The sequence below is a fragment of the Grus americana genome, chromosome 3 (genome assembly GCF_028858705.1).
Source record: "Grus americana isolate bGruAme1 chromosome 3, bGruAme1.mat, whole genome shotgun sequence".
Lineage (NCBI taxonomy): Eukaryota > Metazoa > Chordata > Aves > Gruiformes > Gruidae > Grus > Grus americana.
This window is the reverse complement of record NC_072854.1, coordinates 95,214,372-95,226,906: the sequence shown is the minus strand read 5'-3', so window position 1 is coordinate 95,226,906 and position 12,535 is coordinate 95,214,372. Positions and strand designations below refer to the sequence as shown.

Genomic DNA, 12,535 nt, shown 5'->3' with positions numbered 1-12,535 from the left:
ACTACCAATAATTAGACAACTTAAAATATTAAAGAAAAAAAAAAAGACAGGGATGGGGAAAAAATATCTTTAGACTTGAAGGTGGAAAAAAGTTGTTCTACTAAGGCATCTCAGACTTGGGATCACAAATTAAGCACACATATTTATAAATACAAAACACATCATGAGCCAGGAGCTTACATCACTGGATAGAGTCATTCCAACATCCCGGAACTAGCTACTCCTTTGGTTCACTGTGGGAGAGAGCAGAGCTTGGGAAAGTATCTTAACCACCTGCCTTGATTGCTAAACCACCCCATGAAAAGCTTACCGCTTGTGTGGAGGCACAGGAAGAACACGGGTTTTCAGCACTAAAAAAAACTGTGATCAGTTTCCAGTCATTTTGGAAGTCCATCATCTGGGAGAAAATAAAAATAAAAATTGAAAGGAATAGGGTGATATTTGCTATTTTGCTTTCTCACGCAAGATTTACTATGGCTTTAAATCTGCAAGACCAAGCAATAGTCCATGGCCCAACCCTGGCCACCCTGATCACTTCCATTTGACAAGCCGTCCATCTTTTCCCTAGAGGAGACAGAAAATGGATGGTTAGGCAGCAAATGCTGCAATTAAAGCTGAATGCACACCTATAAAATGCTCAGGTTAGAGCCAGAAATTGCTGCTGCCATTGGAGAGTCTATTGGAGAAGATGAACATGCACAGCTTAGCACAGAGCTTGATGCTGCTTCTTTCCATTACTGTTGCAGCTTGCTAACAGGGTTAATGTTCCTAAACCACTGAGACTAGGTCACACTAGTGGGATGAAGACTGGAGAAAAAAATCTGAGACCTACAGCCCTGCTCAGCTGCGCTACGTTTATTAAGCAGTCCTTGCCGATCCTGAAGAGCATTGGTTAGAACCACTCAGCTCCACAAAAATTTATGCTAAATCCACGTACAAACAGTCCGATGGGCTCCACGTAGAGTGAAGAGGCAACAGCAGAATTGCCTTGGCAATTAGATTTTCCCATTATCTCTAGAACATTTTACAAAATAACATGCCTCAGGGTTAAGAATAGAAGAAAAATAAATGCATAAAACTCCAGGATGGGATTTACAAAGCACTCAGCCATGAGTGACAATTCAGCTCTCACCAGCATCAACCGGTGACATCAGCCAAAGCATATCTAGGTCTTTCTTGTAGTTTTTGAAAATAAGACTAAGAGGAAACTGAAAAGACAAATATGGAGAATTATTATTTTGGGTTGAGGTCTCACATCCTTAACCAATAGAAAGCAAACATATTGGCTTCCCCACCGAGCTCTTCAGTCACTCTGACAAACGTAAACCAGGAGGGATACTTTCAAGAACAAAACTCTGTACTTGAAAGGTACAGAATTGATTTTTATTTACAACAGAAAGACTGAAGTCCGTTAACCACAAGAAAAGGCATTTTCTATTTTGAAGAGATTTTTGAGTGCTGTTTAAAGTATTTCATCACATTTCTCCCTTTTTCTGCTTCAATGCCAAGCTCTCTGAATTGTCCTGTGCTTTAAACAAACCTGATTCTCTTTCATGAGCTTCACTATTTCTTCGGCTTGATGCAGGAGGTCTCTGAAAAGCAGAAAGGAAAAGAGAAACTATGAAGGCATCAGTAAGGATAAAGCTTTGGCCGATTTTTACCATTAAATCAAACAACATTTGAGACTTCAAGTGGGATTAATCTTTTCTATCCTAAATGTGTTAAGATTAGATGCTTGTCTGTGCCACACAGAGAGCCTGGGGTGATTAGCTCATGTTCAAGTATCTCATTTTCAGACATGTGCACTTAGATGAAAACAGTAGACACAGTTTGGTAGGCACACCTGTAATTCTGTTTGAGCCCAAAAATTCATTTTGCAGCTATAAAGAGGGAGATCTGATGTTGTCAGATGATCCAGACCCCAAAGCACACAGTGGGCTTTGTTCCTCCTGCTTCTGAGAGGTGACAATTGAACCACAGTGGCAGGGTCTATCCCTGGAGTGTCTGTGCAGCCTCTGCGAGTACTGCGCATATTCTGTGTCCAGTGAAGTGCTCCAGAATCAAAGGCTTCCATCCTCCACCTTTCCAGCTGTAAATGAACTGCCCAGCCAAAAACCCTTCAGACTTACATGGCTTGACTGTCTGATGTCGCTCCCTTTGTGCTAGGCAGAGGAGACTGGTGTAGGACCGAGGGATTAAAACTGCTAATGAGAGCTGAATGACATACGCAGGTTAGGCAATTTCTGCATACAGGGGACTGCTTCTCTGCAATTTCACTATAAACACAACTGAACTAAAACAGCTAGAAAATGTAAAGTTTCAGGATCTCTTGGCAGGCACGAGGGGTATGCCTGAGCTCCTCTGTGGCTGTTCTTGTTGGTTTTTCTCCTCACCTTCTGAAGTGGAGGTTTGATGCCTGAGTTTGCCTCCAGACTCAGGTCAGAAACCTCCATCCTCATCTCTCATGTTAGCCACAAGTAGCACAGGCAGATTTAAATACAGGCAGCTGAATCTACCCAGAGATAGCCTCCTGAAGTGCCAAGGAGTTCCCACGTTTTAAACCTCTTTCACAGGGAAATGGAGGTGACGTTAAGACACTAGGAAGAAGATTTGGAGGGGAAGACCCTACAGTTATCCACTATTCAACTCAGCATTCCAGTGGACCTGAAGGTTTTACTTGCAACACCCTGCAAGCAAGTCAAGGCTGCCCTTCAGAGCCAGCTGGAATCAGTGGATAGGTGATGAATTCACCTATGTGGTGTATCTATGGCAGCCCCAGTGTAAATCCTGAACGCATGGTAGCGTAAAGAGTACTGGACAGGCAAACCCACACAAGATTTCACTGGGCTAACACGGGCAGCAAACACACACCAGCAGGGACTGTGGTATGGGTAGCAGTAGCAGCCCAAAAATCCCCGTTGGGTAAGACACTTCCAACAGTCTGTGGTACCACTTCTTCACTGCTGTTTGTCTACACAGACAGTGTCTTTAAAGCCAGCACAGATAACCCAGCCTGGCTGTACTCGCATCCCCCGAGTACACCATCCCTCAGGCTTCCCTTATGCCCCTGCAGGGTGCTTCAGCTACACCTGCTCTGCAGCCCAGCAAAACACTGCTGATCCTGCCAACATGCCATTCAATTTTCTCGAGATTCAGTGTGACAGCAAGACGCACCTGCTAAAGTTTCCACGGTTACTTCAAGGAGGCTCTTTCCTGTGCTATAGAAAGGGAAGAGAAAACAGGAAGTTGCTGTTATTCTGTTTCTCAAAGAAAAATTATATTACAGCACAGCTTCAATTTCTTATTAGCTACGCTACAGCTCAGAGTGTGTATTCATGGCAGCTGCTGAAATTAAGAATGGGGCCTTTCTTTCCCCCAAACCATCACATCATCAGCTACTGCTGAGTAAGAACAGTCTTAGATGTCAATTTTTTGTGTCTGTACACTCTGCATGTGGCAGTAATTATGCTTATGCATATGTACAAGTACTTCAGGGACCTCTCTGTGTGCACCCACATACAAGCGGACATGCATGTTTGTGCAACCATTTAAAAAAATTAGTCTTTTAAAGTTTGCCTGTGCAAGGCCAAATCCTCATCTGGAATGCTATGACTCAAAAGAGCTACACAGACTTACATCTATAAGGTTTAGCCATATGTGCAGTCATTGATTTAGATCTGCTAACGGGCATGAAAGAAGAAAATGGGTTAAGGCTTGCCCATGAAGCACCGGGAATTACTCCAGCAGACGACAGAGTATCAGAACTCCTGGGTTCTTTCTCTGCTTTCTGGTCTCTAACTAGTGGATGATGACACTTACTACCTTGGATTCATCATGTAGCAATGATTCTTAATCAAGGTTATTGCAACCCTAGGGTAGTTCCACACCTTGCATAAGTACAAAGAATTTCTGTTAACTAAGGATTGGGAATGATCCAGTGTCTCAAAATCCTTTATATTTCACATATGCTTTCTCCTCCTCTTCAGAAAACAATAAGAAGAATTGCTTGGATCCAATTCCTGCACTGTGATACTGTATAAATTAGTATCATGACACTTATCAATGCTACCAATTCATTGTTACCTTTGGAGTAACTCCTCATGATGTACACCAGATCCTGGTGTCTGTGAACAAGCAAGCAATAAGAATAGCATTAAGCAAAGGGTAAACTAGCTCTACATAGGTTCCCCTACCGTATTCCACTCCTGTTATAGGTAGCATTGTTTTCTACATACTCTTCTCCATTGTTTTGCAGTTACTCAGAGATTTAAATTATTTTCAAGAGCTTCCTTATTACAGCATATTTTCATAGTCTGGTAATCCTTTCTTAGTTACTGCTTTCATTAACGAATTTATTACATATGGCTTAAAACAAAATTTGACTAGCTGAACTCAAATTCAGTCCAATTAAATTCTGTTCTAAACCAAATTTCTCTGGATCTATTCCTTTTCAACAAGGGACATGACCTGAAGTCATTTAGATAATTTACATGGGTAGCACTCAGCCAGTGTGGTGTCTGTTAAAAACACCCCTTAATATAAACAGAGGAACTTCAATGATTTCAAAGAGTCTGAGGAGGAAAGAGTGAGAGAGATGTTTGCTCTAGCAAAGTAGACATTCCTTAAAAGAAGAGAATTTATGTTTTTCTAGGGCACCATCCACAAGCAACAACGACATTAGCACAAAAAAGACTTGCTCTAAAGGGCCAGGCTTCTGATATGGGTGAAGCACCTTTGCTTTTAGGACAATTATTTTCTTCCAAAGAGGGAGGTACTCACAAGGAGTCCAGAAGTGCTGATTTTCTAATTGAAACTTTTCATCCCAAGAAAAAGTATAATGTCTTGATGAATGCAACCTCAAATTTGAAAGTTGTTTTGTGACAATGGAGAATCTCTCCCATTTCTTTGCAGTTGTAGCCCCTGCAATGGCTACCAATTTTGCCCAAATTTCTACACTTCCTCAAAGCTTGAGAACTGTGGTTAAATGGTTTTAACTGGGCCCCAAATCTGTTTCAGATATTTACTTCCCACTATTAAGTAAAGATCATCCAAATCTGACTGCATTAGAACAGGCAGGAGAACTTTAGTTTTGTATACATCACTGATATATACATCAGAAGTATATTTTTGTGATTCTTCTAGAGCTTTTGCCTGCTAGATAGGAGACCAGTCTCTACAGAAAACACTTCAACAGGATGGAAAATCTACTGCATTTCTCGATAATTTGTTCTAATGGTGATTACCAAAATTGTACTTTTTTCCAGTTTGAATTTTCCCAGCTACTTCTTCCAGCTATTCAAGCTGTTACGCTCATTGTTAGGAAAATCCAAGCACTCTACTCAAATATCATGGTTCTCTGCAAGAGCACTGTGGTCACATTTCCTCTTGCATGAAGTCACCTGGCTATTTTTAGAGTCAGGGTATACTGGAACACTGAACAGCAGGTATTTCCAGTCATTTTTCACCAGAAACCTTTGATGCTTGCGGAAAGATTAAAGTCCTGAATGCCCTAACTGGGACACCAAACTACATCATCAGCTCACTTCATCATCAGAAGGGAGGAAATGGGTCATGTTCAGCACACTTCCCACTTGTACTTACTCTTTGCAAACTTCCTATTGCAGTGACTGTTTTAATGTCAGCTGGCCTCAGAGCATGAACTACAGAAAAGTGAAAGACTTCAGGTTAAAAGAGCTGTAACTTTGAAAGAAAATTACATTAATCAGTATACTAAAACATAGCAAAATTGATTAAAGCATAAGAAGTCTATACTGATCTTTCCAACTGGCAGTTTTAAATCAGTCAGAGAGGATGAGAAACTTTATCCAGGTGTTCAGGAAATACTTTGGGTGCTTAGATGCACTGAAATGCTCAACCATCAAGCAAGAAGAGATCACAAAACACTGTTGTGAATTATTTAAGTAATAGCAGCATCCTCAATTAGCAGCTGAAGAAACTAAGGTAGAAACTAAGGAGTTTGTTGAGCCTACTCCCACTTTGGTCACATCCCACACACATACGTCCCCTCAAACAACAGCTGATTTCTCTCCCAGCCCATTCTCAAACAATTTTGGGAGGGAAAGCCCCTACAAGGATAATACCAAATACAAACCTGAAGATGAAGGGGTCTCTGGTAATATCGCCTGCTCACACGAAAACTGGAAGCTTCTTAGAGCCTTTGACATAAACAAGTAAATATGGTTGATTGCTTAGATCTAACAAGGAAATTTGGGGAAGGAGGGGACCTATGGGCTCCATTCTCACACAGTACCATGCTCTTACATAACAACAATTTTAAAGTACAATTACACCTCTGCTAGAAGTACATGGGAACACAGATCTGGACAGCTGCATTTTCAAATCCACTTTTCTAAAATTTGATGCTTTTTGCTCAGTTTTCTTACTGATTGCCACAAACGGGGTCTGAGCAAACAATGAAATGTGCTGAACACAACCTGTTACATCCATTGCTGCAAACAGTGAGAGCTTAATCTGGATGAGGTCATAAGGACAGCTACTGCACACATCTTCAGATGCCAAGGGGCACCCAACGTACACAACAAAAAGCTACCTCTCCAATATGCAACAGGAAAGACAGAATGAACCAATTCTGGGTCCTTGGCAAGTGGCAAAATTCCCATGTGATCGTAGAAAGCACTAAAGAGGGGAATAAAGAGAGTTGCATTTGGGGCAAGGATGTGAGTGATGTTATTCACTGATCATGAGAGACAGTTCAGTATCACTAGGAACATTATTTAATGCCCTCCTACATCTTGACAGTAGGTATGGCCCAACATCTAGTACTTTAAAGAGAGGTGAAAGACAACCCCCCCGGGGTGACTTTGCTAGGGCTTCCCTCATCACTATGACCATGTTTGGCTAGATGACCACCACTACTACGTAAAGGTGAAATCCATGTTGTGACAAGGGCCACCACAGTCCCCACACACCCCTTGTCCCCATTTGGAGGACTTCAATGGTGCATACGCTTTGCATCATTACAGTGCAAGGAAGAGTTTAATCTTGTGTTTCTAGAAGAACAACAAAGCATCTAGGAACAAGTGCTAACCACAATCAATTTACGTACAGGATATGCAACCTAATAACAAACGTTGCTCGGAGAAACCTTTATTTCCTGATTAGCTACTGTAATCTTGCAGCTGCAATATCACATTGCCGAGTCATTTGCTTTGCATTTATTCTTTGCAGAATTGAACTGTTTAGAACACCAAGCTCTACTTTTTCTTCTTCTGCCTGCCTCAGAGGACGCAACAGCCACAGAGGTGATGATACGTATTAAAAAAAAAAAAAGATAAAGCTGTACTCGTACTTTACCTTTAGTTTCCCCTGTTCTTCCAGATGATCTGTATTACCTTAAAAACATTAAAATAATTAATTATGCTATTTTTTTAACTTAGAAAAACACTTCAAAGACTTAACATACCTAAACCCACAGAATCCTGAGAGGACCAACTTTTCTCCTCTGCTCTACTTTGCAAAAGGTGAGGCTCATCCCAACAACCAAATATATTTTCTTAGCTTTCGCTGTACTAGAACAGGCTTTTCAGTTACTATACGCAGGTGAGATCTGTTGAAATTAGTGGAACACAACAAAGTTATGCACACAGGTGGTGGACTGATTGTGGATCTCCTCAACCAACCTCATCCTCCACAGGCCTTTCCTACCTGTTTTCCTCTTCAGCACATTTCATATATTGCTGTAGTCTTATTCTGTCCAAATTTAGAGTAATTTGAACACATACAAGGTGGAACTCCTTAGAAAGGAGCAATTCACATTAATCTACATCTTCCACAGTCAGAGAGCAACATCACACTATTGTGAGTTTGCCATAGTGATACAGAAACAGCTGCAATGGCTTCTCTTAGTAGAGAGTCTTGACAGATGCAATAGCCTATGGAGCCAGAAGTCAGGCCTGCAACTGTTTCAGTAAACATTATTCTCTTTCCTTGAGTATACGCATGGATTTATACACATAGATTTTGCTTTATCCTGAAATCTCCACAAAGGTAGCCATGATGTCTTGGTCTGGACCCTCAGCTGAACTTCAAAGCATGCTCACAGCTGTCCCTGCTTGCCACACTAAAGCCATCAGCATCCAGCAAGTCTCATAACAAGTCTTTCTGTGCTCAGAATAATTGCCCTTTAACATCCAGGAGCTACTTCTGGAATATTTAGTCCTGCTGCGTACTTCTGCTTGTACATCTTTCTTTCCATGTCAAAGACAGAGGAGATGCAGAGCCAGCTCAGCCCAGCAGGTGGGATATGCTTGGGTGTAGGACAGCCAGCAGTGCTTGTACTGCAAGGAGGTGATGTGCCTGGCATGAGCAGGGGGCTCTGGGCAGCCCCTGTGGACATGGGTACCACTGCACACAGATGTCAGCACGGTGGCAGAAAGCCACTACTGCTTCCCATGACCACCTCAGCCTGTGTTATGAGCCATGCTAGGTGACCATCTTCAAAAACTGTCAGCAACTTCCATGCATTTGTGGGGTTCCCCCACACACCCTTGGGTTTCAGCCATGAGCTATTTGCAAATTTATATTATTTTTACTGTACTTGGTAGGAAGTTGAGACAGTTGCTGCCTGACTGTTGCATGACATTTTATTTAAAATTTGAGCTTGTTCAATCCATGTTTTTAGATGATGCTTTACTCAGGATGATAACCAGAGCCCCAGCTCTGTTTGAGATACTGGAGGTATGCACATCGAGGGCTCATCTGCATCATGCAAATCTGTTGTAGAAACTCAGTATCTTTCAGAATTTTAACACTAATTTCAACTATATTTGAGAATGGATCTCCAGGTTACATTGAGGGAAAAAAGATGGCTCAATTCCAGTTTCCAGGATTGGGGGAGTGGGAAGGGGCAGGGAACTGCCTCTCAATATTTCAAAGATTTAAGAACAACCGTTCTGTGTCAGAAGGTCCATCTATTCTGGGACTCTGCCTCTGACAACATCCAAATACAGACGCTTAGGGAAAGAATAAGGAAAATGCAGTTATACTTCCATGCCCTATCATCCCAACTACCCACGCTGTTGGTCTCCCCAAGCAAGCAATCACTTAATGTTGAAGAACTCCCTGAGACCTTTCTTCCATCCATTTGCCTATTTGTTTTTCTAATTCTTTCACACTTTTGGCTTTCCCCTCCCAAGTCCTGTGGCAAAGGTGCTTCATAATTTAATTATGTGTTGAAAAAAGTACTTTCCAATTTGTTAATAACTTGATCTGTTTACTTGTTGTTCTTGTAAAGAGTACTCATTCCCCTGTTGCCACAAAATTTATCATTTTGCATATGTCTGTATGTCTTTAGCATATACCTATCCATCTTCCAGGCTGAAGAGTCAGTCTATTTGATCTCATGTGGAATCATAGAATGGTTTGGGTTGGAAGGGACCTCAAAGATCATCTAGTTCCAACCCCCCTGCCATGGGCAGGGACACCCTCCACTAGACCACGTTGCCCAAAGCCTCATCCAACCTGGCCTTAAACACTTCCAGGGATGGGGCATCCACAACCTCTCTGGGCAACCTGTTCCAGTGCCTCACCACCCTCACAGTAAATAATTTCTTTCTAACATCTAATCTAAATCAACCCTCCTTCAGCTTAAACCCATTACCCCTTGTCCTGTCACTACACTCCCTGATAAACAGTCCCTCACCATCTTTCCTGTAGGCTCCCTTCAGGTACTGGAAGGCTGCAATTAGATCTCCCCAGAGCCGCCTTTTCTCCAGGCTGAACAACCCCAACTCTCTCAGCCTGTCCTCACAGGAGAGGTGCTCTGGCCCTCTGATCAGCTTCATGGCCCTCCTCTGGACTCACTCCAACAGCTCCATGTCTCTCCTGTACTGGGGCCCCCAGAGCTGGATGCAGTACTCCAGGTGGGGTTTCACAGGAGCAGAGTAGAGGGGCAGGATCACCTCCCTCGACCTGCTGGTCACACCTCTTTTGATGCAGCCCAGGACACGGTTGGCTTTCTGGGCTGCAAGCGCACACTGCCGGCTCATGTTGAGCTTCTCATCAATCAGTACCCCCAAGTCCTTCTCCTCAGGGCTGCTTTCAATCCATTCCTCGCCCAGCCTGTAGTTGTGCTTGGGATTGCACGGACCCACGTGCAGGACCTTGCACTTGTCCTTGTTGAACTTCATGTGGTTCGCACGGGCTCACCTCTCCAGCCTGTCAAGGTCCCTCTGGATGGCATCCCTTCCCTCCAGCGTGTCGACTGCACCACACAGCTTGGTGTTATCAGCAAACTTGCTGAGGGTGCACTCAATCCCACTCTCCATGTCAACAGCAAAGATGTTAAACAGCACCTGTTCCAATACTGACCCCTGAGGAACTCCACTTGAACATTGAGCTTGGAGGAGGTGATCCCTGAATACTATGCAGCTTTCTTGGGCCCCTCTTTCCTGCAGGGCTTTGTCCCATGGTATTCTACCAAGCAAATCCCTGAAGAGGCCAAAGTCTGCTCTCCTGAAGTCCAGGGTAGTGAGCTTGCTGCACGCCCTCCTCGCTGCCCTGAGGATCCTGAATTCCACCATTTTGTGGTCACTGCAGCCAAGGCTGCCCTTGAGCTTGACGTCCCCTACCAGGCCCTCCTTATTGGTCAGAATAAGGTCCAGCAAGGCACCTCTCCTCGTGGGCTCCTGTATCACTTGGAGGAGGAAGTTGTTATCAACACATTCCAGGAACTTCCTGGATTGCTTGTGCTCAGCTGCATTGTCCCTCCAGCAGATGTCAGGGTGGTTGAAGTCCCCCATAAGGACCAGGGCTTGTGAGGGTGAGGCTGCTCCTATCTGCCTATAGAGGGCTTCATCTGCTCAGTCTCCCTGGTCAGGTGGCCTGTAGCAGACCCCCACTATGATGTCCCCAGCCCTCCCTTTAATCCTGACCCATAGGCTCTCAGTGGGCTCCTCATCTATCCCCAGGTGGAGCTCCATGCACTCCAGCTGGTCATTGACACAGAGGGCAACGCCCTCTAGTCATTTCATAAGTCTGAGCACTCTTCCCCTTTATCCTTCTCCTAGGTTTTTCCACATCTTTTTTGAGATGAAAAATCTAGACAACTGTCAAGGTATGAGTGAACTATGGACCTCTACACATTTTCTGTTCTGTTCTCTCCCTCACTACTGATTGTTTTTTTGTCTTTCTGACTGTTGCTAACACTGAGCTGATGTCTTCAGACAGCTATGTTCTGTGACATAGTTCACCATACTGTACACATAGCTAGAGTAAGTTTTCCCCACATGTATTACTTTTAAGTTTTCATTCTGAGAATCCTGAATAGTTTTGCATCAGCGAGCTAACATGCCCCCTTATCCAGATCACTTCTGAATATGTGGAGAGCCCACATCCCAACACAGATCACTAGAAGCCTCTGCAGGTTCTCTTCCCCCCTCTTCTCACAGTTTGGAAATTTTCAGTCTGATTCTTCAGTCCCCAGCTTTTACCAAGGGGTTCACAAAGGTGCCCTTGACCTTAAACTGTGATGGTTAGCTTCCTTAGGAGATCTTGCTCAAAAGATTTGTGGAAATACAAATATACCCCAGCTGAATAATCAGTCTTTGGCCATGTGCCCATTGCCATGGATTTTCATCAGTTCCACAAGGAAGCTCCCCTGTTATATCATATTTACCCCAAATCAGTTCACTCTATTCCTTACATTGCTATCACCAATTTCCCTAGTGCAGAAGACAACCTTACTGCTTTGGTACAACTACCACTGCAGTTCCCCAGATCCTCCTGAAACAGAGCCCATTATGAAAACCAGTATCACATTTGACATCTTCCATTCCCAACATCAATGCTGATTCAAGAAAGAGTTTGTACCACAGTTAATACAACAGACAAGTTCCTATTTCTGCTTGGCTCACTCTCTTGAGTGGATATAATCTAATCCTGGCAGTTCTTTTACTTTTTGTTATCAAATTGTTCAAGGATTTGACCAGTCCCCACCCCAGCCTTGTTCCCTGCACTGAAAGGTTCTGAGTGCAAGGTCTTTTTTAAGCTCTTGTGCAGAGGACACCAAATAAAAAAAAATTAGTTTCGTTTTTCTGCTGGGCTTCAGCTTTCTTTTATACATCAGTCAGCCCTACAGACTCCCCGTTTCAGATATATTTGAAAAAGGATTTATTAGTTTTTATTCCTTCAACAATGATTCATTGTTTCCCCTCGGATTCATTTTTGGCTTGGCTGATTAAATTTTAACCTACCAGAGCATATATTCTTTAGTTTTCTTAGTTTGCTTTGGATTTATGCTCTCCATAGATGATTTTTTTAACTTCTGCTGCTCCAATGTTATAGTTACTCCCTTACTCTACCATTTAATAATTCCACCTTGTATTTTTAATTTTCTCAACATCACAAAAACTTTTTTTCTCACAATTTTCCCAGAATTTGGGAGAAAGATTCTACTCCTTCCACCCTTGCTCTTATAGTTAACCTGTTTCAGTTAATAATTCTTACAGGCTGCTATCAATCAACATGTTTTCCTGAATCAAGTTTTCACAGGAAC

The 12,535-nt window shown here is 42.9% G+C and overlaps 1 protein-coding gene across 1 annotated transcript in view; it reads right to left on the bottom strand.

Annotated features, from left to right (window-relative positions):
* Positions 1–2,459, bottom strand: part of PLB1 (phospholipase B1) — a 72,808-nt gene extending 70,349 nt beyond the window's left edge. Inside the window, exons 1-4 of the mRNA XM_054820782.1 lie at positions 2,394–2,459; positions 1,541–1,592; positions 938–1,014; positions 311–397 (exon numbers count right to left, since the gene is read on the bottom strand). Coding sequence (XP_054676757.1) covers positions 311–397; positions 938–1,014; positions 1,541–1,592; positions 2,394–2,459 — 282 coding nt within the window. The remainder of the gene's footprint in view (positions 1–310; positions 398–937; positions 1,015–1,540; positions 1,593–2,393) is intronic.
* Between the last annotated feature and the right edge of the window lie 10,076 nt (positions 2,460–12,535).